Source organism: Eptesicus fuscus, chromosome 8, assembly GCF_027574615.1.
Source record: "Eptesicus fuscus isolate TK198812 chromosome 8, DD_ASM_mEF_20220401, whole genome shotgun sequence".
In the NCBI taxonomy this organism is placed as follows: domain Eukaryota; kingdom Metazoa; phylum Chordata; class Mammalia; order Chiroptera; family Vespertilionidae; genus Eptesicus; species Eptesicus fuscus.
Genome location: NC_072480.1, coordinates 96,341,095 through 96,368,204, shown reverse-complemented (window position 1 = coordinate 96,368,204; position 27,110 = coordinate 96,341,095). Strand labels below are relative to the sequence as shown.

Here is a 27,110-nt window from a genome sequence, read left to right as displayed (position 1 = left end):
AATATTTATTAGTTTTTATGGTTGTTAACCTATCCTAAAAAAATGAAACATGAGTTTTCACGATTTTAGGCTTTGCCTTTAATTCTAGACCTATCTTCCTATTCTTGACACATTTTGGACACATTAGCCTACCCAGGATATTCTTGGTATTGGTGCCTGTGGGTGTAGATACTGGGATGGCCATTCATGCCCTGGTACTGGTTTCTGCTGCAGCAGGAGTCATGCGGAAGTTTTCTGGTTGATACATGAGAGGCCTAATTCAGGTCTGACCCGTGAGACTCAGATCTGGATTTCTGACCTTCGCTTCCGCCTTCGCTTTTAGTGCCTGAGAACTGGGGCTTGGTTACCAGGTTACATCTCGAAGTCTTGTTTATTGTTCCAGACCACACCTTAGGGTTCATAAGGAATCTAGATGTATAAACCTAAAAATGTAACCAGCGTACTTGTTTCAGGATGGTAAATAGAGAAATAGAGTCCCAGGTGTAAAACGAAGCCAGTCCCAAGGGGAACAAGTGGGCAGGATGGGAACACAGAAAACCAAGGTCTGAGTAGAAGTCACAGTCCCGAGTGTTCATCCGACAGGACAGAGCAGGCAGGTATTCCTAAGTCCAAACAGCAGACCATTGACTGAAGTTCAAGGAACTGGTAACCCATTTCAGATCGACCGGTGCCTGACAATTTCCAGGGTAAAAGACATGAACATAGTCCCATAAACACTGGTCTGTACGGCAGGACCTGGTGTACGAGGGGCCCAGGGCTCCTTATTCCCCTGTGTTCTGTTAGCCTAGCTGTACATTGGTTCTCTGGCCTCTCATTCCTCAGGGGGTAGTGATTGTAGAACCCGTCCTTGTCCCCTGTTAACCTTGATGGTCATTCCCTGTCATGGCTCTAGTTACCATCTCTGTGTTGATGACGCGCAAAACTTTTTCTTCAGTCAAGGTTATTGTTCTTGACGCCAGGCCCATACAGTCAGCTCCAAACTCAGCGTGACCAAACACCTCACCTTTCCCCTAAAACTTGCCGTTTCTCCTGTGGTGGGTATAGCGGTGAGTGGTGTCTCCATCCATCCAATTACCCAAGTAGAAGTGGTGTCACCTTTGACCTCTAGATGCGTCCCAGCGTCCTATTCAGTCAGCTAGCTAGAGTGATCTGTTTGTGCCCCTGGAGTGCCTCAAGCCCTGACGGATACTACGCTGCCTTCCGGAGAAAGCCCCGTCTTAGTTTGCACAGTGAGATCCCCTGTGCTTCAGCCTCATCTCTCGGTACTTGGCTCTTCTCGCTCTACTGGGCTCCCGCTGGGCCATGTTTTCTCCCGTCCGGGCCTCTGCACTCTCCGATGCTGCTGTCTGAAGGGGCCTGCCGCCAGCCTGGTGTGTTGAGACTCAGCGTAGAAATCCTCACCGGAGAAGCCTCTTCTGTGGAGCCCTGAGGCTAGGCTCGTGTTCCTCTGGGTCCAGGACTGCCCAGCGCTTGTTGCGTCAGAGCGATCACCACTTCCTGAGGCAGTTTCCTGGTGCTTGTGTTTGTGTCTGTTCCGCCTAATGTTTCTTGAGGGCAGGGAGAGTGTTCACTATGGTATTTTTAGAGCTTATTACATAATAATATCTTTATCAATAACATTAATAATGGGATAGTAGCAGAAGCAACAATAATAAGTACTAGCAGGCATTTAATAACTTGTTGAATGGATGATAATATTAAGTGGGCTCTGCTGTCAGGTGTGGAGAGAGTCCTAAGCAAGCTATTTCCTTGATGCCTGTTTACTGTTTGCTCTGACTGCCACAGGCTAAATTGAGATGTGTTGCTAGGGAAGAAGGGAGAACAGAAGTGTGACATGATTAGCAGTCTCTACTACATGTCTCTTCTGAAAGCAGGTGCATTCAAGCTGGGCTTTAAAAATGTCAGCCTGTGGATGAAGGGAAGCAGGGCTTTGCTGTCAGAACAGCATAAGCAGAGGGTAGAGATGGGCATCGGTGCCTGGTTTGGGGAGCACCGGGAGTCTAGTGTGGCTGGAGAGGCCTAATCAGACCACAGGTGCTGTCCTGTGAAGTGATGGACCGCCAGCACCAGGGATGCAGGGATCGTGGATGAGTCCACATCTCCCCTTCACTTCCCTCCTCCAGTGTATCTCTTGGTGACATTTCTAGTCCTGTGATTAGCCTTTCAGAAAGGCGCTTTAGGGTAAAGTAAGAGATCACAAAATGCTCGCAAAATGCATACGTTGGATCTGCCTAAAATGCTCTCCTGCCTGCGTGCCATAGCACCTAACATTTCTGTGATTGATACATTTTTTGAGTTATTCCCAGCCATAAAATTGTCCCTGTATGAATGATGATGTGTGGTGATAATATTTGGGAAGGAAAGTCAAAAGCAGAGTAGTTCCCTGGGATCCTGTATTAGTATTTATGTCAGTTACACTGTCACATCCTGGCCCCGTTAGCTCTCTGCCAAAGGTCAAAGGCCTGCAGGACCTCCTGAGCGCTGCCCTGGCACCTGGTTCTGAGCCAGGGCTCCACTGCTCTTAGTGCTGCCCACTCTCAGGGGGATGTCATTCTGCATTTCCAGGAAAATTAACTCTGTCCTTTTATATTTGTACTAGAGGCCTAGTGCACCAATTCTTGCATGGGTGAGGTCGGGCTGGCCCGACCCCAGTTGGTGGATTGGGGCCGGACCTGTCAGGAGGAGGAGATGGTGGGAGGTTGGCCAGCTGGCCTGCCCCGATTGGGGCCCAATCAGGGCCAGGCCAGGTGGGGGGAGAGACTGTGGGTGATTGGCCAGTGGGCCCTGCCCCTGATTAGGGTGGGGGGGCTGATTGGGGGCCAGCAAGCCTGGGGGAGGGGCCATGGGTGGTTGGACAGCTGGACCTCCCCCTGATCGGAGTGGGAGGGCTGATCAGGGGTGGAGCTGGCTGTGGGGAGGGGCCATGGGCCGATCGGGGTGGTGGGAGCCCATCATTGGCGGGGCCGGCTGGGGGGAGGGGCTGCAGGAGGTTGGCTGGCTGGCCCTGCCCCCTATTGGGGGGGGCGATCAGGGGCAGGGCCAGCTGGGGGGAGGGGCTGCGGGCTGATTGGGGTGGGAGAGGCTGATCAGGAGCTGGGCCGGCTGGGGGAGGGAGGGGCCGCGGGAGTTTGGTCCCTCTCCCCCGCCCCATTGGGCTGGTTTGCTGGCTGCAGTGGGTGTCATAGCCACTGGTCATTCCAGTCATTACAGCATTCCGGTTGCTGGCTTTTTATATATATAGATAGATTGCTCTGTTGTCCTTTGACATATGCTTTCACCTCACTCAGTGTTTACCTAATCTCCCCTAATCCAGAAATAATCGTGTCTGTATATGATTGCAAGGATCAAATGCTTTTGCTTTCATTTTGATGTTTAGTGTTTATAAGATAGTGGATTTGTTTCTTTGAGTAGGGAGGTAATTAAGTCTAATTTGGAAAAAGATTTTTTAAAGCATGTATATCTTATATAAACTTAAGGGTTCGTGCTATCTGGTAACTAAAGTGACAAACTAAGACTATACCAGTTCTAAAGATTAAAATTAAAAATTTTTACAGCATTGCATTCTCTAATCTTATTTACATGAAGCAGCTTTACCAAACTACTTAATTTTATGGTATAATAAATAATAAATGACAGTTTAAAGAAGTTCCAGCTTCAGAGGATGAATCTCAGAGGGGAAGGGGAGATGGGGAGAGAGTAACTGGGGAATTTATATACATATACATACCCCATGGACACAGACAGTAGTGTGGTGAAGGCTTGGGAGGGGAGTGGGGTAGAGGGGGTCAATGGGGAAAAAGCGGGGGCATCTGTAATGTGTCAACAATAAAGATAAATTTTTTTAAAAAAGTTCCACCTTGTCATACTATCTGTTCTCGGGTAAAGATAGTACCACTGATACTTAGAGCTCTTAGACTAAACGTGGAAATATACTAAATGTATTTAATTGTTTTAGTTCTGGACTTTGGTTCTGAGGCCACGATCATCAATGGCCAGGTCCGGGGAGAGGTGGGAGAGCATCAGTGGACTGCTGGCTGTGCGTGTTGGTGTCCTGGGGCCTGCTGTGCAGGGACAGGGGAGAGCCAGCTCCTGAGAACCGGGCTGATGTCCTGACCCGGGAGAGCATGGCAGTCTGCCAGTGTTTTTGTGCATGACCTTGGTGGCACCATTCACTCGTGTAAACTTTTCATTCTTTTTGGGGGACAAGATTTCATTCTTTTTGAAAAGAAAAAAACCTTTCATTCTTTAATCGTTGATTGTGAAGATCCAGTTTACTCAATTTGTATTAATAAAAGTTGTGTGTTTTGGTGAACATTAGGCTCAGTCCTGTATTGGCAACATTGACACATCTCAAATTAACCTTCTCCTGTAAGATGGTTTTTTTTACAAGTGACACCGGTGCTCAGTCAATGGGGATTGAAAAAGTTCAAGATTACACAAGCGGAAGAAAGTCACAGGAGAGGCATGTTCCAGTTTGTAGTAACAACTCAGTGCTAAAACCAAAAATAAGAAGGAGCCTTGCTGTGTAAAATTGGGTAGATTTGGGCCTAGATCTTAGGTTACAGTTTGTGAAAAAGAAGAAATAGATTAATCATAATTTTTTTTTCTTTAGGTAATTTTGTGAGAAAGATTTTGCAGCCTGCTTTTCATTTGATTGCCAGTGGAGATGATGAAGATGATGGTGGGATTCCAGAGACAACCGGCCAAGCATTTTCCCATTTTTCTGAACCACCAATTAAACAAGGAATTTCCTGCAGTGAAATGTCCACAGATAAGGAGATCGGAGAGAGCTGGACATTGAATTCAAAGGCACCAGAGAGGCTGGGGTCCGCGGAGCGGAGCAGCCCGGACCTCTCCTTCTTAGTTGTGAAGGATCCTGCAGGGAAAAGGCGTCTCTTTGTGGATCTAGGTGAGTAGCATCCACAGCTCTGTGAGACCGTCCTTGTGCACTTCTGTGAGGACGAGTCCGTGCCTACTGTCACCCGAGGGTGCTTGCTGCCACCCCTGGTCCACAGTGACCGTGGGGTCACCAGCGGAATGTAGGCAGGGAGCTCGGGTTGCTGTTCAGAGATCTCAGGGAGGTCCCTGTGGGACGGAAGCGCCAGGCTTAATAGGACAGGGCAACGTTTTTTTTAGAAAACATTTTTATTGAAGTATAACATTCAGACAGAAACACGCCTGATTCGTGAGTGTAAAGGTCAGTGAGTTCCCACAAAATGAACAAAGCCTGTCACCACATCACCCAAGACAAGAAATAGAAGGTGACCAGGACCCCAGCACCTCCTCCATCCCCTTCAGGCATTACCCCTCCTCCGCAGAGCTAATCTCTAATCTACCCTCTAATACCAGGGGGAGAGAGAGAGAGAGAGAGAGAGAGAGATGCTGGATGTTTTGACGCCTCCCTCTTTTCTGAGATTTGGCACCACAAATCATCACTGTCTTGAAAGCTCTCCATAGTCTCAGACTTTTCCCTAACACATTTGTCCAGCTTTTCTACTTATTTATTTAGGAGGATTGCCTCCAAAATACTCTAGTTTGCTATTTCTGGATGTGGCATTCTTTCTTGCCATTTCCAATTTATTTTAATTTATGTGTTGCTTTTGCTTACATCTGGTAAAATGTAAAATGAATTTTAAAAAAATATATTTATGTATATATTTTTGTCCTTGATGGTGATTTTATTCACCTTCATTTTATTATTTTTTTGAATGAAGATATAATTGACATACAACATTAGTTTGAAGTGTACAACATTAATTTGAAGTATGCAGCATAATGATTTGATATTTGTACATATTGCAAAATAATCACCACAGTGAGTCTAGGTGACATCCATCACACTGGACATAGTTACAGAAATTTTTCTTTCTTGTGATGAGAACTTTTAAGATCTACTCTCTTAGCAGCTTTCATATATGTGATACAGCATTTTTTTAAAACTATATTTTTATTCAGAGAGGAAGGGAGAGAGGGAGAAACAATAATGAGAATCATCACTCGGCCTCCTGTACACCCCCTACTAGGGATTGAGCCTGCAACCCGGTCATGTGCCCCTGACTGGAACCGAACCCAGGACCTTTCAGTCCACAGGCTGATGCTCTATCTACTGACCCAAACCAGCCAGGGCACGATACAGTATTATTAACTATAGTTGCCAGGCGGTACTTACATCCCCAGGACTTACTTATTTTAGAGCTGGAAGTGTTTATCTTTTGACTTCCCTTTACCCACTTGGCCCACTTCCCAACCAAGGCAACCACCAGAAGTGGCTGTTCTCTGTATCTATGAGCTTGGTTTTGGTTTTGGTTTTTTTTAGATTTCACAATATAAGTAAGATCATTTGGTATTTGTTTTTGTCTGACTTATTTAGCATAATGTCCTCAAGTCCATACAAATAGTCACAAATGATAGAATTTCTTTGTTTATTTTGGCTGAATACAATTCCATTGTACAATAGTCCCCCTTATATGATGTTGATGTGTTCCAAGACCCGAGTAGATGCCTGAAACTGGATAATACTGTACCCTATGTATATTATGTTTTTTTCCTATACATACATACCTATGATGAAGTTTCATTCATAAATTAGGCACAGTAAAAGCAACAATAATTAACAAAATATAACAATTATAACAATATACTAAAGTTATGTGAATGTAGTCTTTCTCTCAAAATATTTTACTGTACTGTACTGTACTCACCTTTCCACTTAAATGAAGCACTGTCTGGCTTTTCTTTGCCAGCATCACTGCTCTTGTTCTAGGGGTCATTATTATCCTCCTATATAATAAAAGGCTAATATGCAAATCGACTGACCTGGGGAACGACCAGTCACTATAACGTGCACTGACCACCAGGGGGCAGACACTCAATGCAGGAGCTGCCCCCTGGTGGTCAGTACACTCCCACAGGGGGAGCACTGCTCAGTCAGAAGCCGGGTGAGCGCAGCGGCAGTGGCAGGAGCCTCTCCTGACTCCGAGGCAGCGCTAAGGAGCAGTGAGCAGGTGGGTGGTGAGGAGCGAGGGCTCCTGGACTGCGAGAGGGATGTCTGACGGCCAGCTTAGGCCCGCTCCCTGCAGGAAGAGGGCCTAAGCCAGCAGGCAGACATCCCCTGAGGGGTCCTGGACTACGAGAGGGTGCAGGCCGGGCTGAGGGCCCTCTCCCCCTGGAGTGCATGAATTTTCGTGCACTGAGCCTCTATTATAAAATAAGGGCCAGCTGAACACAAGCACTGCAACTCTGCAAGATGATCTGATAACCAAGATGGTTATAAATGACTAATGGACGAGAAGTGAAAGGGATGATTCATGCCCCTTGCAGGCTGAAGCAGGATGGCGTGGGGTTTCATCATAAACTCAGAACGGTACACAATTTAAAATTTATGGATTGTTTATTTCAGGAATTTTCCATTTCATATTTTCAGAACATGGTTGACCACAGGTAACTGAAACTGCAGAAAGCAAAACCTCGGATAAGGGGAGGTTACTGTATATATGTAGTTTGTGGGTGGAGTCTTTAAAGCTTTTTACACATAATATCACATCATCTGCAAATAGAGTTCTTCCTTTCCAATTTGGATTCCTTTTATTTCTTTTTCTTGACTAATTTCTGGGTAGGACTTTCAATACTTTGTTGAATGGGTGGTGAGAGTGGGCATCCTTGTCTAATTTCTGATCTTAACGGAAAAATTTTTATCACTTCCTGTGTATAATGTTAGCTGTGGGCTTGTCATATGTGGCCTTTATTATGTTGAAGTACATTCCCTCTGTATTCACCTTGTTGAGAGTTTTAACCATAAGCGGATGTTGAATATTGTCAGTTGTTGCTGTTGTTTGCATTTATTGAGATAGTCATATGATTTTTATCTTTCATTTTGTTAATGTGGTATATCATATGGTTTGTATTTTGGATATTGAAGCATCCTTGCATCCCTGGACTAAATCTAATTTGATCATGGGGTATGATTCAGTATAATGCATTGTTGAATTTGGTTTGCTAATACTATTTTGAAGATTTTTATATCTATGTTATCAGATATATTAGCCTGTAATTTTGTTTTCTTGTGGAGTCCTTATCTGGTTTTGCTATCAGGATGATGCTAGCCTTGTAAAATGAATTTGTAAGTGTTCTCTTTTATTTTTTTGGAAGATTTTGAGAACTATTGGTATTGATTTTTGTTTGAATATTTGGTAGAATTCACATTTAAAGTCATCTGATCCTGGACCTTCGTGGGAGGTTTTGGATTACTGATTCAATCTCCTTACTAGTAATCGAACATTCACATTTTCTGTTTCCTCTTGATTCAGTATTAGAAGAAAGTTCCTAGGAATTTATCTATTTATTCTAGGTTGTTGGCATGTGATTGTTGTAGTCTCTTATGATCCTTTATATTTCTGTAATATCAGGTATAACATCTCCTCTTTTGTTTCTGACTATTTAAGTCTCCCCTTGCCACCTCCCTCCTCATCCCCCCAGCCAAGGCATGAGTCTAGCTAAAGGTTGTCTTTATTCAAAGAACTGGTTCTTGGTTCATTGATCTTATCTATTATTTTTATTTTTTTAAAAATATATTTTATTGCCCTGGCCGGTTTGGCTCAGTGGATGGAGCGTCGGCCTGCGGACTGAGGGGTCCCGGGTTCAGTTCCGGTCAAGGGCATGTACCTTGGTTGCGGGCACATCCCCAGTTGGGGGTGTGCAAGAGGCAGCTGATCGATGTTTCTGACTCTCTTTCCCTCTCCCTTCCTCTCTGTGGAAAATCAATAAAATATATTTAAAAAAAATATATATATATATATATTTTATTGATTTTTTACAGAGAGGAAGAGAGAGGGATAGAGAGTTAGAAACATCGATCAGCTGCCTCTTGCACACCCCCTACTGGGGATGTGCCCGCAACCAAGGTACATGCCCTTGACCGGAATCGAACCTGGGACCCTTGAGTCCACAGGCCGACGCTCTATCCACTGAGCCAAACCGGTTTTGGCAATCTTATCTATTATTTTTTTAGTCTATTTCATTTACTAGTGTATCTGCTCTGATCTTTGGTATTTCCTTCTACTAACTTTGGGCTTTGCTTTTTCTTCCTTTTTTTAGTTCTTTGTCATGTAAAGTTAGGTTGTTTAAGATTTCTGTTGCTGTTTTATTTTATACTAGAGACCTGGTACGTGAAATTCGTGCATGGATGTGTGTGAGGTGGGTCCCTCAGCCCGGCCTGCACCCTCTTGCAATCCGGGAATGCTGGCTCCTAACCCCTCACCTGCCTGCCTGCCTGATTGCCCCTAACCACTCTGCCTGCCTGATTGCCCCTAACCACTCTGCCTGCCTGTCTGATCACCCCTAACCACTCACCTGCCTGCCTTATCACCCCTAACCACTCGTCTGCCTGCCTGATCGCTCCTAACTGCTAGCCTGCCTGTCTGATCGTCCCTAACCGCCTCTGCCTGCCTGCCTGATGCCCCTAACTGCCTCTTCCTCGGCCCCCACAGCCACGGCTTCATCCGGAAGGACATCTGGAAGGTCATTCAGCTGTCCGGTCTAATTAGCATATCACGCTTTTATTATTATAGACTAGAGGCCGAGTGCATGAAATTCGTGCATCAGGGTATGTCCAACTGATTGGGCCTAAACCGGCAGTCAGACATCCCTCTCACAATCTGGGACCACTGGCTTCTTAAGGGTTCACCTGCCTGCCTGCCTGATCGCCCCTAACTGCCCCTGCTGGCCTGGTCACCCCTAACTGCCCCCCCTGCCGGCCTAGTTGCCCCCATCTGCCCACCTCCCGCCAGCCTGGTTGCCCCTAACTGCCCTACCTGCCAGCCTGGTCACTCCTTACTGCCCCCCCCCCGCCGGCCTGGTCGCCCCTAACAGCTACCCCCCCCATGGGCCTGTGTGCCCCACACAGCCTGCTGCTCGGTCGTTTGGTCGCCCCTCACTGTCCCCCTGCCAGCCTAGTCACCCCACGCAGCCTGTTGGGTTGTTCGTTCAGTTGCGTTGGTCGCTTAGGCTTTTATATACGCTGAGTGGCCAGATTATTATGACCACCCCGTCAGTACTTCGTTGGGCCACCTTTTGCCTTCAATACTGCAGCGATTCTTCTTGGCATTGACTCCACGAGATGTTGAAAGGTGATGCGAGGAATCTGACACCATGCCTGATGAATAGCACTGTCCAGTTCTGTGAGATTTGATGGTTGTGGAACCAGCTGCCTGATGGCTCTTTTAACTTCGTCCCACAAATGCTCAACTGGATTGAGATCTGGTGACTGTGGGGGCCACCTAAGCAAGGTAAAGTCTCCCTCATGTTCTTGAAACCACTCCTGCACAATACGAGCACCGTGGCATGGCGCATTGTCTTGTTGGAAGAAGCCATCTCCATTGGGATACGCCATCACCATGATAGGATGAACTTGATCAGCAACGATACTTAGGTATGTTGTGCTATTCAGACATTGTTCCACATGAATTAAAGGGCCCAAATCATGCCAGGAAAACATGCCCCAAACCTTAACACTGCCCCCACCAGCTTGAAGCGTTGTACTCATGCATGTGGGGTGCATGCTTTCATGCAGTTTCCGCGAAATTCTCACTCTGCCATCTGCATGATGCAACTGGAAACGTGATTCATCAGACCACATGACTTTTTTCCAATGCTCGACTGTCCAATCCTTGTGTTCCTGTGCGAATTGGAGACGTTTTATCTTGGTAACTGCAGACAGCAAAGGTGTTTGAACAGGCCTTCGGCTTCCATATCCCATACGATGCAGTGTGTGGCTAATTTGCCTACAAACGTCAGATGGTCATAATAATCTGGCCACTCAGTATATATAGATTTTTATTGATTTCAGAGAGTGAGAGCGAGAGAGAGAGACAGAAACATCAATGATGAGAGAGAATCATCAATTGGCTGCCTCCTACATGCCCACCCCCGACTGGGGATCCGAGGCCACAACCCGGGCACATGCCCTAACCGGGAATTGAACCACAAGTTCCAGGTTCACAGGTCGACATTCAACCACTGAACCATATGGGCTGGGTGAGATTTTTGTTTCTTGAGATGTAGTCATTTATGCTACACTTCTTGCACTGCATTTGCTGCATCTCATAAGTTTTGGTGTGTTGCATTTCCATTTTCTTTTGTTTCGAGGTATTTTTTTATCTCTCTTTTGAGTTCTTTGTTGACCCTTTGGTTGTTCAAATAGCATGTTGTTTAATCTCTATGTATTTGTGAGTTGTCTAGTTTTTTTTTTGTAATTGATTTCTATTTCATATCATTATGGTTGAAAAAGATGCTTGATATGAGTTCAGTCTTCTTAAATTTGTTAAGACTTGTTTTTAATGCATGATCTGTCCTGGAGAATGTTGCATGTGCAACTTGAGAAGAATGTGTATTATGTTGCTTTAGAATGCAGTGTTTTGTATATGACTTTTATATTGATCTGATCTAACATGTCATTCCAGGCTGATGCTTTCCTATTGATCATCTTCGGGATGGTCTATTCATTTATTAAGAGGGTATTAATGTTCCATACTATTATTGTTGTGCTGTATATTTCTTCTTTTTGGTCTATTAGTATTTCTGTTATATACTTAAGTGCTCCTTTGTTGGTTGCATAAATATTTACAAATGTTTTATCTTCTTTTTGGATTGACCCCTTAATTGTTATGTAATGCCTTGCTTTGTCTCACCATAATCTTTGATGGGTTTTGTTTTTGAATCCATTCAGTGCTCTCTCTTTTGATTGGAGTTTTTAGTCCAGTCACTTTTAAAGTAATTATTGATGAATACATACATATTGCCATTTTGTTGTTTCCTGGATGTTTTATAGTTCATCTGTTCCTTTCTGCTCTCGCTCTTTTTCTTGTGGTTTGTTGATTTTCTTTAATGGTATGTTTAGATTTCTTTCTCATTATCTTCTGTGTATCTACTCTAGATTTGTGCTTTGTGATTACTATGAGTTTTACATATAACAACTTATAACAATATGTAGCAAATTGGTAACTAAACTTTGAATGCATTCTAAAGTTCTATATTTTTACTATCTCTATGTTTTTGATATCACAATTTACATTTTTTATTTTCTGGATCCCTTAACTAATTATTACAGTTAGCTGCTTTTCATACTTGCTTTATAAGTGATTAATTCACTACTTTTACTACACATATACCTTTACAAGTGCAATTTATACTTTCATATGTTTTCCTATTATGAGTTAGTGCTCGTTGGTCAGCTCTAAGAGGTCCCTTGAACATTTCTTGTAAGGTTGGTTTTGTGGTGATGAACTCCTTAACTTTTGCTTGTCTGGAAAACTACCCTTTAAAATGAATGAGTTTGCCAGTGTTGGGGAAAGCCCCAAACGTCTAAATTCAAGATGGATTCTGAAGAACTGACACGTAGCCTTATTCAAATTCATAAAAGCTTTAATAGGAGAAACACATACAGGGGCAAAGCAGCGGCTCCCAGTGGTGGTGGGCTGGGAAAAATCCACACCCCTCCCAAGACAGAGTTCCCTTTTTAAAAAATATATTTTTTATTGATTTTTTTTTTTTTTTTTTTTTTTAGTTATTGTATTCCTCTGCTCTGTGAATTATGTCTGATACTTTCTTGTATTTTCTATCTCTTTGTTCAAGTTCTCACTGATTCATAGGTTGATGCTCAACCACTGAGCCTCGCCGGCCGGGCTTTTATTGATTTTAGAGAGGAAGGGAGAGGGAGAGAGAGAGAAACATCAATGATGAGAATCATTGATCTTGATCGGCTGCCTCCTGCACGCCCCCTACTGGGGACCGAGCCCACAACTCTGGCATGGGCCCTGACAGGGAATGAAACTGTGACCTCCTGGTTCATAGGTCGACGCTCAACCATTGAGCCACACCAGCCAGGCCAGAAGTCCTTTTTAAAAGGGGTTAATGCAAAACCAGATGATGGGTAGTTGTATAAACCTCCCAAGAGAACAAAGTATCACTACTTCCTCCTCCTCCTCCTCCTTTTCCTCTTCTTCCTCCTCCTCCCTTTCCCTCTCTCTATCCCTTTCCCTTCTGGGACTCCTGTAATGTAATGTTAGTCTGCTTAATGTGGTTCCCTAATCCCTTAAACTGTCTTTACCTTTTAAATTCTTTTCTCTTTTTGATTCTCTGGGTGATTTGATTCTCTGCCCTGTGAATTATGTCTGATACTTTCTTATATTTTCTGTCTTTGTTAAAGTTCTCACTGTTGATCCATTCTCCTCTGAGTTTGTTGAGCATCTTCATGATCATTACATTGAACTCTATATTGGGTAATTAGTTAACACATTGCGGACCAGTAGTTTTATTGCTAGCTTTATCCAGTGGCCAGATAAGTTTCTATTGAACAAGTACAAAAAAAGTTTTATATAAATGTTAAAGGCACGCTTTAAAATTAAATACCCATTGCATTTTGAAGTTATTTATTACATGTTCTTACAAGTTAATATCTTTTTAAAGAATTCTCGTGGCTGGCCACAAGCCTTAACCCTTTGCACTCGCTTTTTTCTCGATTCCTTTATTCTAATGCTAACTGTGTCGAGTCACACTCGACATCCAAGTGCAACAGGTTAAAACAGAAAACACGAGAATTCTCGTGATCCGTCCACAATGTGTTAATTTCATTAAGGTTTTTTTTTTTTCTTAAGTTTTATCTGGTTCTTTCATTTTGAACATATTCCTTTGTCTTCTCATTTTTCTTAATTCTCTGTATTGGTTTCTATGCATTAGATGAAACCGCCACCTCTCCCATTCTTGAAGGGTTGGCTTTGTGTAGGAGATGAACGTTCTGTTCTGCCCTGGCTATTGTCTATCAAGCCTTCATGATTGTCCAAGCAGACTTTTTAAAAAAAATCTCTAATAACTCCCAGTAGTTGAGGGTGTGCCAGAAACAGTCTGTGTCTCAAAAGGGAGCATCTCGGCACCTAGATTTATGCTGATTGGAAGCCGGACCCTCAGGCTGCAGCTTTTAAAGGATGCAAATAGACACAGTCCTGTCCTATGGACTGGAAGTGTGAGCCCCAAGGCCACCAGAGCCAGGCAATCTGGAGGTGTTTCCTGAGCAGGAGTCACAAAATCAGGTGCTGGACGAGTGTATGAGCTCCTGTATGGGGCATGCCAGTGAGCTGGACGAGGTAGAGGAAGAGGCAAAGATAGTGTCCCCTGGCTTACACTCTCTGGGAATAGCTCTGTAGCCTCAAAATTGTGTGTCAAACCTGAAACCTGCAACTAAGGGGGAAGCTCTAAGACAAGCAATTAAGACTCTTTCATAGAAAAGCTGTGTTTCAGTCTGCCGTCTGTGCAGTGCCCTGGGGGTGGCAGCCTGCCAAGAACTGCCTCTCCAATTGTTACAGTCCTATGGGACCCACAAACGCAAGGCAATCGAGGGGTGCCCCCTGAGTGGCAAGTGGGGCCCCAGGCGAGTGTAGAAGCGCCCCTCTGGGAGATAGTGGTGCTCTGGACACAGCCTGAGAGCACAGAGGAGTGAGACCTGCTGAAGAAAGAAAGAAGAAAGGGGCCAGAAGAAAAGGTGGAGCCAGTGGCTTTAACAAGGCAGAGGGATAGCAGGAAGATGGTACCCCCCAGCCTCCCTCCCCAAAGCGGTGTGAGCAGCCCCCCCCCCCCCCCCAGACCAACACTTTAAATCTGCAAATGGGTTTCTTGCACATAAAGTGGTGCTTTTCAAAGGGCTGCTTCCGGCCCGGTGGGTGCGTGTGCCTGTGAGCCCTTTAAGAGCCGTGCCTGTTGGCCATGGCCCCGCAGGTTTCATGTCTGTGAACCCCAGGTGATCTTCGAAGCCAGGTGTTTGGGAGGTTTTGTTTCTCAATTGCTGGTCTAAAAAATTGGGGTTCCCCAGGAGGATTTCAGGGTTCCACACTCCCCCCTCCCCCATGTGGTGGGCTGCCCTTCCAGGAGTGGGGTTACGGTGAGAGTGTGTCTCAGCCTTTCCTGCCTGTTTTGATGTGGCTTCCTTTCATTTTCTCTCTGTGAAGGGGGACTTCCACCGGATTCTAGGTTTTTTCCAGAGTTCGTTTTTCTATCTATACCTGAGGTTTGTTGTGACCACAGGAAGAGGTGAGCTCAGGGTCTTTCTAGGTTGCCAATGTGAATCACAACTGTTGTTTCTTCTAAAAATGCTATGCAAGTTAATTTCACACTTGCTGACTATAAGAACAGCTGAAAACATGCGTTCATACTGCTTTGTTAATTTTTCATGTAGGAGTTTATACAAGAAATAGGAACTTCCGGCTGTATAAGTCATCCAAAAGAGGAAAGCCTGTGGTGCTGGAGGTGGCTGCAGATAACAGGTGTTCTCTTCCACAGGCAGAGAGCATCTCTGAGGAGGAGCAGCGTTTCCTCTCTTCTCTGGTCAGCAATGTCAGGTGTGTGGTACCAGATCAAACCATTGTGTAGTCACGGATATCACAGCGAATGGCTCTGCACAGCACTGAAATGTAAACGGTGTAAATTCATTCTACCTTAAAAACAAGCAAGTCGGTTCTTAAAATTCTAGGTTACTGTTTTCTTTTGTCTATTAACTGAAACATAATAGTAAAATTTATTTTCTAACCACATAGTATTCTGTGTTCTTTTATAATTATGTTTTATATATTTTTCCAGTTTTTCTAAAATGATTAACATTTCTTTCTTTTTTTTTAAAAAAATATATATTTTATTGATTTTAGACAGGAAGGGAGAGGGAGAGAGATATAGAAACATCAATGATGAGAAAGAATCATTGATCGGCTGCCTCCTATACACCCCCTACTGGGGATTGAGCCCGCAACCCAGGCATATGCCCTTGGCTGGAATCGAACCTGGGACCCTTCAGTCCACAGGCTGACGCTCTATCCATTGAGCCAAACCAGGTAGGGCTAAAATGATTAACATTTCTATAAAGAAGAAAATAAAAATAGTTTTATTGCATTTAGAAATATAATTACTATTAACATTTCATTTTTTCATATATGCACATACATATATAATTTATGTAACTCCATCATTTAAAAAATATTTGTTGAGGTTATATGGTATGTCACCTGTTTTATCCACTCAACATATTCTGAATATTTGCCAAGTTAATAGTTTGTCAGCAGTTAATTATAAGTAAAACTTTTTATACCTATGTAATTTTCCATTGTATTGATATACTCTAATTAGTTCTATTGTTGAACATTTGATTTTACATGTTTTGGTCATTTAAAAAAGTGTGAAAGACATCTTTCAACAGAAATATTTGCCTTTAGCCCAGCCAGTGTGGCTCAGTGGTTGAGCATCAACCCATGAACCAGGAGATCACGGCTTGATTCCTGGTCAGGGCTCCTGTCTGGGTTGTGAGCTCAATCCCCAGTAGGGGGATTGTAGGAGGCAACCAATCAATCACTCTCTTTCATTATTGATATTTCTATCTCTCCCTGTCCCTTCTTCTCTCTGAAATAAGTTAAAGAATATATACATATACTGTATATATATTTGCCTTTAATCCCCTTAATTCTAGGCTTGCAATTTTTGTTAGTCCAAAGCACTAAATTACCTTGTTAACTTGCCCTTCCTTTGCCTTTCCCAGATATAATCTCAAAGAGAAACTCCATATAACTGAATTTTAATAAAAATTTTCAAAGTATTTGCTGTAGGGAAAACTGTGTCTGGATTGTTAATGTACAGCAGTCCCAAGGAAGGTGGGGAGATGGCTGCTTTTCTTCAGATGTTTCTGGACTGTTTGAGTTCTTCCATAACATATCTCAGAAGTAATGTCAGAGATTACCTTTAAGTTTCCTTACCTTTAAAATGGAAATAATGTTTACATCTGTCTTAGGGAGTTGTTAGGCTTAAATAAGTTAAAACTACATATAAAATACTTATGCAGTGCCTGGCACATGGTATCTGCTCAGTAAATGTTGTAGTAGTGGTAGCAGTTTCTGAGATCTAGAAGTAGTATGGGAGTAGTGTAAAATTGTATGACAGTTGCTGCCCCCAGTTGTTGGTACCAGAATAAGATCACATTCTATCATGTATGGAAAAGCAACATAGGGGACCTCTGATAGATACAGCCTGAAGTACCCCATTTCTTTTGTAGCTTCAATATTAATTTCACAGAAATGCAGAGTTCTACTGAATTAGGGCTTCCTTTGTTGTCTTTTGTGTATCCAAGTAGAGGATTTCTTTCTGAAATTAAAGGCAAAATTCTTTACAGTTATGAATGCATCTTTTATTTTTGTTAATTTCAATCCACTTTTCCCTTTGCTGCCACCTGTCTTTTCCTTCTCTTTTCTTCCCATTATTCACACTTTTAAATCATTGTAACAAACATTTCAGAGGCTCTGTCTGTTTGAGGAATTACATTTCCTTCCGTCCCTTCAGCAGCCTTGGAGTCCTTGGCTCATTCTGCAGGAAAGTGTTTTAAGTGATCACCACACTCTTTTTATGTGGGTAGGATTGGTGCTCTTATAGGCAAATGTGGCATAAATGTCCTGGTATAATAGCTGTTGAACAGAGGATTTTAATATGGAATTCTTTGAAATTGTTTATTTTCTGTAGCTATGTCTCTTTAATTCTAATATAATATTATTTTGTTTCTTGAACATATTTTCTTCAGATTTTCAGATACTTTACGAGTACTTAGATGTGATGCATCCGAGAATAAACAAAAACAGGCTGGGCATTTTAATAGTACCAGCACTTCAGGTAATTTTACAAAAATAATTTTCTATGAAAATTTAAGGATGTTAAATCTGTTTTGACTTTAAAATCTTAAGTCTTATATATTCATATTTATTGATCTTTTAAAATGACTTTCTATCCAAAATGAAAATTAAAAAGAGATATTTTAAAAAGCGTATTCACTAATTTTCATTTATACCATTTTGAAAAAAACCCTACCAAAGGAATATATGGCTTGTATAAAATGAACACATATTAAAGTAAAACACCTACCAGTTCTCTTCATCCTCTGTCTGCAAAGGGATGACCACTGTCAGTAGCTTCCTATTTAACCAGGAGGGTTTTTCCTGTATTTCCAGTAACATGGAGAGCATCTCATTCTTTTAATGGCTGCAGTTTCTCATGAAAACTATATAGTCTTCATTCCTATACTGAAGAACATACAGGGGTTTTTCTAAGATTTCCTACATAAACTCTCCAGTGAACGTTTTTATATACATATTTTGGGCTATTATTATTTACTAGAGGCCCGGTGCACAAAATTCGTGCATGTATTGGGGCCTTCTGGCTGCTAGCTGGGGCCTTCCTTCCCCAGCTGCCAGCTGCTGGCCGGGGTCTTCCTTCGTTTCATGCCGCCCCCTGGTGGTCAGCGCACATCATAGCAAGCAATCAAAATCTGTCTCCTGGTCTAATTCCCAAGGGGACACTTTGTGTATTAGCCTTTTATAGTATACTAGAGGCCCAGTGCACGAAATTTGTGCATAGGGGTGGGGGGGGTTTGTCCCTCAGCCCAGCCTGCACCCTCTCCAATCTGGGACCCCTCTCACAATCCAGGACTGCTGTCTCCCAACTGCTCGCCTGCCTGCCTTCCTGATTGCCCCTAACCGCTTCTGCCTGCCAGCCTGATCACCCCCTAACCACTCCCATGCCAGCCTGATTGATGTCTAACTGCTCCCTGCCAGCCTGTTTGCCTCCAACTTCCCTCCTCTGCTGGCCTGGTCACCCCTAACTGCCCTCCCCTGCAGGGTTGATCGCCTCCAACTGGCCTCCCTTGCAGGCCTGGTCCCTCTCAACTGCCCTCCCTTGCAGGCCTGGTGCCTCCCAACTGTCCTCCCCTGCTGGCCATCTTGTGGCCATCTTGTGTCTACATGGGGGCAGGATCTTTGACCACATGGGAGCAGCATATTGTGTGTTGGAGTGATGGTCAATCTGCATATTACTATTTTATTAGATAGGATATTGGCCTGGTGCATGGGTGGGGGCCAGCTGGTTTGCCCTGGTGTCCCGGATCAGGGTGGGGGTTCACTTGGGGCGTGGGGTGGCCTGAGCGAGGGGCCTGTGGTGGTTTGCAGGCCAGCCATGCCCCCTGGCGACCCAAGCAGAGGCCCTGGTATCTGGAATTTATTCACCTTCTACAATTGAAACTTTGTATCCTGGAGCGGAGCCAAGCCTCCTGCTCGCTCCATGGCTGGCAGCCATTTCTGTTTGGATTTGTTTACCTTCTATAATTGAAACTTTGTAGCCTTGAGTGGAGGCGTAGGCCGGCTAGGGCAGGTGAAGCTTGGCTTCTTCTATTGCCTTGGAAACCCAAGCCTCCCTCCTACTTTCTCCGTAGCTGTAGCCATCGTGGTTGGGTTAATTTGAATACTCGCTCTGATTGGCTGGTAGGCGTGGCTTGTGGGTGTAGCAGAGTTAGGGTCAATTTGCATATTACTCTTTTATTAGGTAGGACAGATAATAGTGAAAAACTAAAAACAATCTAAGTGTACAACAAAATGGGATTGGTTCCATAATGTAAAATTCTCTGAAGTTATTTAATTAAAATTTATAAAGTCTATATAATATGAAAAATATCCAATTATGATGTTAAGAGAAAAAGTAGACTCAACTTATATGTTGAGGTATGATCACAAGTTTTTTAAAAAAGATGAATAACCTATTACATGACTAACAGTTATTTCTAGACACTGTTTTGGAGTTTCTCTTATTTCTGCTTTAATATATTTCAGTTTTCTCCAATCACGTGTGTTACTTTTGTAACTGAAATACAGGCTTTTAGAAAAGTAGATTATTCTATCTTTAAATGTTGAATGAGGTTGTAAATAAATTATTTAAATTATTCCGGTAGACTCTTAGATACAAAATGTAGCTGAACTGTCAGTGCCCTGCAGCCGAAGACCACCAGAGAACACACTGTGCTGAGCAAGCTGTTTATTACTGGTCGCAGCGATGGAGGATGCACACATGGAGCCATGGGCATCTCAGTAAAGGGTGTTAGGATTCAGGCTTGAGTTAGGGGCTTTGAGGAGGGTCCATCAGGGAGAGTTCTATGATGAAAATCTTGAGAAATCTTACCTAGAAAGAAGGCAGGCTTTAGGGAGACTAAAGCTGTAACCGGTTAAGAAACAGCAGTTAATTGTATTAGACAAGATAAGCTTGTATTTGATCATTTCTGTGGCTTGGAAAACGTCCGTTCGTTTTGTCTGTGTTCAGACGTGGTTACAGAGTGTTCATTTTTGTCTTGAATCATCATGGCCACAGAATGACCGCATCTGATGCTGAAGCTGTGTGAAATAGTTTGTGATGAGCGAACACGAGGGCTGAGCTGTGGTGCCCGGCCACCTGGTAGCCACCCCCAAGCCTACCTCAGAGGACCAGGCCAGCTCCTGGGTGGAAGGGACTGCGCTTCCTTATCAGAGTGAAGAAAGCAATTGATATGATTATTACATGCTTTTGGTAGTAATTAGTTGACATTTTGCTCAATTGAGAGGTTTGAATTTTACCTGCTTCTTGGTAGGATAATAAAAATCCATGACTGATTAGAAGGAATATTGCAAAAAGGGGTGAGTGGGAACCAAGGGGGAGGAGGTAATCCAAAATTATACCAAACAACTTAAATCAAAACTTCTCAACTTTTAATGATTATCATTTATAATTAATTTTTCTCTCTGTTGCAGTAGAAAACATTGAAGGTTTTCAGGGCTCACCCTACCCCGAAATTGATCAGTTTGTTCTTTCTTTGGTGAATAAAAATGGCATTAAAGGAGGTAAAGATAATCTTATTCTTTACTAACTGTTTTATGATAGAGTAAAAATGCCTTTATAAACATTATTTGCATTTTAGGGATTCGGCGTTGGAACTACTTTTTTCCAGAAGAATTATTGGTTTATGACATTTGTAAATATCGCTGGTGTGGAAACATTGGAAGAGCCCACAAGAGTAATAATATCATGTAAGTAATATTGTTTATTCATAAGTTCTACATTTCTAACCAATATTTTTAATATTTATAATGTTTAAAGTTGAAAATATAAAAATGATTATTTTTATAATCTATATATATAAAAGTCTAAGTTGACTTGTGCATGCACGATACATATAAAGTTCTCCCTGGTGCAATCACGCGCGCGTGTCTTCATCTGTCATTGTCAATCGTGAATTTGGTTGACACTTCTATTTGCCCTTTCTCTATATATTCGCCCTTTCAGGATAATAAGGATAATATATTCGCCCTTTCTTCTAATTAACTTCCTTTCCATGTGCACAAATTCATGCACCAGGCCACTAGTTTAGTTATACCAGGCAGTCCTCAGGTTACATCCGATTCGACTTACATTGTTTCGTGGTTACGTCGCCATCTCCCATTTACAATATTTATTTTTAAAAAAAGTTCCGTCATTTCGACGTATGTACTTATGTGCTTTATGTTTTTTATTATTTATTTACCACAAGTAAAGGTCAGGAATTATCTTTCTTTTAAATGTTTTTTACTGTTTCACTTCATTACTGCTGTATGTGCTTCATGTGAGTGACATAGGTACTTATGTAGGTGGGTTCCGACTTATGGCGAAAATCGAGTTACACTGCACCGTAGGAACAGATCTCTGACATTACCCGAGGACTGCCTGGAATTCAATTTATATTTAGTTTGTGTCATAACATTTAATTTGAATATTTTAATTACAACCTTCCACCCAGCATCTATCATCTTCATTTGTACTTTATTTGGTAAAATAATCTCATAGATAGTATAACCTTGAGAAGACTAAGGTAGGATGCAGTGGGGCTAAACGAAACGAGATAGTAGATGATGAACAATGGTGGAAGATCTCTCTCCTTCTGTTGCCGTTGGCCCCTGACACCTTACTGAGTCTAAAGCTCAATGGAACAAATTTGGACAAGAAGGAAACTTCTGTGTTAAGAGTTGGAGTGAAGGTTATGTTTACGTGTTCAAGACAAAGAATGGTATAGAAGGAAACCACTATTTACTGAATGCTTGTTGTCCATGCCAGGCCCTATTTTAGTTTTAGTTTCTTTTTAATCCCCTGGCAAAGGAGAGGAAGTTAAGGATGAAGTAAAACCAGAAAAGAATTTTAAACAATAAAAGGATATGTTTAGAACAGGGATAGAGTAGAAACCCAGTAGTTATCTCTATATATAAAAGCCTAAGCAACCGAACAACGAAATGACCAACCGGCTGACCAATCACTATGATGTGCACTGACCACCAGGGGGCAGACGCTCAATGCAGGAGCTGCCCCCTGGTGGTCCGTGCGCTCCCACAGCCAACCTCCTGCGGCTGGCCAACCTCCCGCGGTCCCTCCCCCAGGCCAGCTGGCCCCGATCGGCCCCAATGGCTGGCCAGGCCGAGGGACCCCACCCGTGCACAAATTCGTACACTGGGCCTCTAGTGTTATATAAGAAATTGTGCTGTTTATCTACTTACTGTCAGAGCTGAGACCTCTGTATGTCCAGCATATACAGCACATGTACCAGACATGAGAACATGTCACATAGCAGGTGTGGAAAGCCAGAAAGCATGCTGCGAGTGATTCTGTGCTGTACTGCACACGTAGTTTAATTCAGTAAACAATTTCAAAACGATGCTCAATACACAACACTGTAACAGCAAAACACAAAGGAAGATATCACCCCTAGTCCTAGAACCAGTGGCAACTATGGTTATGATTTTGTTGTATCTTTCTCGTCTTTTTCTATGCATATAACTTTACCAGAAAATTATCATCCACATATATGACCCTCTTTTAACTTGCTGAAATTGTTGGGTTGCTATATATTTCTTTCTGAAGAATTATCAGTATTATGTATCCATAATCTACTTTTAGTTAACTGTGAAATACACACAGAAAAGTGGCTCATGTACATGTACGTTTTACAGACTAACACTTGCCACTCCTGCCCCCCATTGGAAGGAGCAGAACTTGCTCAAACCTCAGAAGCACCTTGTGGGCCCAACCCCAATTTATTCCTCTTCTCTGGACCTCAGAGACAATAGCTATTATCCTGAATTTTGTGTTAGTTTTTCCCTTGCTTTCGGAAATTTTTTTCCATATGTATTTATATCTCGAAACAATATATTATTTCATCTTAGCTGATTTTTAACATTATGTAAATTGTATCCTTTGACTTGCTTTTTGGTCAACATTGTATTAGTGAGGTTCATCCATACTGCATGTAGCTATTGCTCACTTCTGCGTTATTGTAGAATAAATAACAATATAAATATGCCAGTTTATCTGTCCTATGGTCATGTGGCTTTCTATGATGAATAATGAAGCTACACATATGCTTTTGCATATTGCCTAATGTACATGAGTTTCTCAGAATATATATCTAAAAATAGTTGCTGTCATAGAATATGCACGTATTTAATTTTACTAAGTAGCAATTATTTTTCCTACTGGCCATGCTAATTTATACTCCCACCAGCAGTGTTTTCAGATTTTCTACTGCTCCATATTCTCACCAAAACTAGTATCATTAGGTTTAAAACATTTGGGTTGGCCAATCTGGTAGGTGTAAAATATTGTAGTTTCATATGAATTTCCCTGATGACTAGTGTGAATTTGAGGATTGCGTTGTCAAACCACACTCAGGAATCGAGATTCTTACCGAGTGTCAAGCTTTACTGTAAGATCCAAGGAATCAGAAGCACAGGTGAAGCAGACTGAGGCCGGGGACACCTGGCAGGTCTCCCGGGCCCTTCCTGCACTGATGCTCTGGCTCAGGTTAAAGGCTGAGGCAGAGCCCGGCCAGCATGGCTCAGTGGTTGAGCATCGACCTATGAATCAGGAGGTCATGGTTCGATTCCCGGTCAGGGCACATGACCTGTTGTGGGATTGATCCCCAGTGTGGGGCCTGCAGGAGGCAGCTGACATGATTCTCTCTCCTCATTCATGATTCTATCTCTCTCCCTTCCTCTCTGAAATCAATAAAAATGTATTAAAAAAAAAAAAAAAAAAAGCAAGCTGAGGCAGAAGTGAGCAGTCACCGCACAGAACAGGGAGCACCGAGATGGTGAAACATCTACATGTTATTACACAGCATGTGACATTCTTGGAACAGTGCCTCATAATCCATGGACTAGGTTTAGTTGCTATATGCAGAAATCAGAAACGCCTTGCAAAGAGCATTCTGTGGATAAGGACTCTGCCTAGCAGACAGCATTGGTCCAGAGAGGTTCCCAGACTTGGTTCAGGTGCCCTTAGAGTCTTGGTAATTTCTTCACATTGATCCGAGGCCTAAGAAATACCTACATTCTGTTCATGAAATCGTTTCAAACAGCTTCCAGTATTTGCCCCAACAATTTGGTAGCTTTTTGAAAAAACAATTTTCATCTATGGAGAGGAAATACTTTTCATTTTTTATTGCGGTGTAATTGACATATAACACTAGTTTCAGGTATACAGCGATTTGTATTTGTATACATAGCGGAATGATCACCACAGTAAATCAATATCTGTCACCATAGTTACAAAATTTTTTTATGAGATCCTTTAAAATTTACTCTTAGCAACTTTCAAATATGCAATACATTATTCTTAACCATAGTCTATGCTATGTTATATCCCCGTGACTAATCTATAACTGGGAGTTTGTAGCTTTTGACCCTTCTTTAATACGATCACTGCTAAGGGGATGTGTGTCCTCCTGAGCATTGCATAACCTCTTAAGCATTGGCATCGGGTCGGACACTGCCACCCCCACCCCCACCAGTGTCTCCTTCCACATTGATGTTTATGGTACTTTTATCACAGCCACACCAAAAACCCCACCTCTCCAAACACAGGACACCAGGGAAGGGATGAGGGTGATGCAATAGTAAAGCCCTGAACTGCAAGCAGGTGCAGGGTGCTTGGCAGATACCTTGGCACCGTTCCCCTAGGAAACGTCAATGTCCTGCTTTGCCGCGGGCTCTGGTTCCCGGGACCTGCAGCGTTGGCTGTTCCTAGGAAGCCCGTCACCGGACTGTTTCTGAGGCAGGCAGACTGGCTTGCCTGCATTTTTCTCTCCTGGGTTCATGTCTCACTACCATGTGGTGGAATATCAGCCATTTAGGTTTCATTTTCTGTGAAATGTGGCAAGATTTTACACTACTTACATTTTAGTGGTTATGGGATTGTTTTAGTTTGCTTTGTTTGGTATATTGCTATCTAGTATTTTGGCTACCAAAATTTTCAATTTAACTGGCAAAAATGCATGATATTCTTCTATTTTTAGTGTATTTTACATTTGTAGTTACATCTGCAATTAATTTCTAATAACTTTTGTGTGTATACCTTATTTACTTTATCAATCTCACAAGAAATTTACCAGTTTTCACATTTTGGCCCTTTGTTGATTTTTAAAAAATTTTGTTCTTTATTATTTCCTGCCTTTTATTAGGATTTATTCTATTGTTCATTTTCCAAGTTAGTTACTCATTTGTTCTAGCCATTAATTTTTGTAAATAAGCTTTTAAGATCTGAAGTCCCTCTGATAACTTTAGGTCCATTTCACATATTTTAGGATGTCTTTTCAATTCCACTCAGTTCTAACCATTTACTAATTTCTACCATAATTTCTTTCTTGGGTCAACAACTGGTTATTTTACAACTTTTTAAATGTCTAATTCTGGGTTTTTAGTAGCTATCTTTTTATTTCTAAACTTGCTTTGTGATCAAGAAACATGTTGTATGAATGGGTACTTTTAAATTTAATAAGATTCACATTGTACCTAGCAGTCAATTTTTTTTAGCAGTCAATTTTTATAAATGTTATATAAAGAGCTGCTTTTAATTATTTGAAGCAGTATTCATATATAACTATTATATCAAATCTGTTAATTGATTTTTTAAATTTCAGAGAGAGGATGGGAGAGGGAAGAGAGAGAAACATCAATGATGAGAGAGAATCATTGATCAGCTGGCTCCTGCATGCTCCCTACTGGGTATTAAGCCGGAAACCTGGGCACTGTGCGCCCTGACTGGGAATCGAACTATGACTTCCTGGTTCATGGGTTGACGCTCAATCACTGACCCACACTGGCCGAGCTGTTAATTGCTTTTTATTATGTAATTCAAATTTCCTATATCCTGATTGGTTATTTGTTGTGTCACTTATCAAAAGAATGTTTTTTTAAAATCTCAACTTATGGTAAAAGGTTTGTTTATTCTTAAAATTGTCAATTTTGCTCACAAGCAGGATGGGGCAAAAGTAGGTTTACAGTTGTGTGAAACACCGAGTTTACTATTGTATTATTTTCCATACGAACACTGTAAACCTACTTTTGCCCCACCTGTACTTGGAAGCTATCTTAATTGGTGGGGACAGAGTGGGAAATATATTTTTTCTTGGGAGATGTGTGTTTTTTCCCCCCTCAAGTCCACTTTGTATGATATTTTTGGCAATCACAGTTTTCTTTTGCTTAGTATTTTTTACTTTTTGAATTTTTAAGTTCTCTCCATCTTTAAGAATTAGCATAGCTCTCATAAAGAGCATGTATCTGGCCCTAACCAGTTTGGCTCAGTGGATAGAGCGTTGGCCTGCGGACTCAAGGGTCCCAGGTTCGATTCGGGTCAAGGGCATGTACCTTGGTTGTGGGCACATCCCCATTAGGGGGTGTGCAGAAGGCAGCTGATTGATGTTTCTCTTCGATGTTTCTAACTCTCTCTCCCTTCCTCTCTGTAAAAAATCAACAACAAAAAAAGAGCATGTAGCTGAATTTTATTTTTTATCTATTCTGGCTATTCAGTAACTTTTTTTGTTTTTGTTTTTTACCATAAAGGATTTTGGTTGATCTGAAAAATGAGGTTTGGTATCAGAAATGTCATGACCCCATATGTAAAGCGGAAAACTTCAAATCTGACCGTGAGTTATTAAATCTGACATTTACCACAAAGTGAAGATTAGATGGCCATGTTAAACAGTTTCACTCTTTCCGATTCAGGTTTTCCTTTACCTGCTGAAATATGCCTCCTGTTTCTGCTCAAAGAGGTAAGTGCAGATTTTAGTTGCTCTCCTGACTAGTCCCTGGTTCAGCGTATACATGAGCAATGAGTAGTGTCCAGTTTTCACACGCACTGTGGGAAACGAGTTGTCCTGACTGTTCATTCAGCACACCTCATCCTTTTGGCTGCTCCATAAGAAGTTGTAGATATCTATTAAC

At 42.3% G+C, this 27,110-nt stretch overlaps 1 protein-coding gene and 1 long non-coding RNA gene across 3 annotated transcripts in view; one reads left to right on the top strand and one right to left on the bottom strand.

The window, feature by feature from the left end:
* PRIMPOL (primase and DNA directed polymerase) overlaps window positions 1–27,110 on the top strand; it is a 43,249-nt gene that overhangs the window by 13,684 nt on the left and 2,455 nt on the right. For both annotated transcript variants that reach the window (XM_054720141.1, XM_054720142.1), the window contains 7 exons: window positions 4,613–4,909; window positions 15,221–15,383; window positions 17,597–17,685; window positions 20,619–20,708; window positions 20,786–20,894; window positions 26,730–26,812; window positions 26,892–26,938. In XM_054720141.1, the coding sequence (XP_054576116.1) occupies window positions 4,613–4,909; window positions 15,221–15,383; window positions 17,597–17,685; window positions 20,619–20,708; window positions 20,786–20,894; window positions 26,730–26,812; window positions 26,892–26,938 (878 nt within the window). The remainder of the gene's footprint in view (window positions 1–4,612; window positions 4,910–15,220; window positions 15,384–17,596; window positions 17,686–20,618; window positions 20,709–20,785; window positions 20,895–26,729; window positions 26,813–26,891; window positions 26,939–27,110) is intronic.
* Window positions 15,284–26,988, bottom strand: LOC129150013 (uncharacterized). The gene is made up of 4 exons (XR_008556793.1): window positions 26,904–26,988; window positions 22,389–22,562; window positions 17,935–18,092; window positions 15,284–15,448 (listed from the first exon to the last, which is right to left on the bottom strand). It is a non-coding gene; the product is annotated as an uncharacterized LOC129150013 (long non-coding RNA).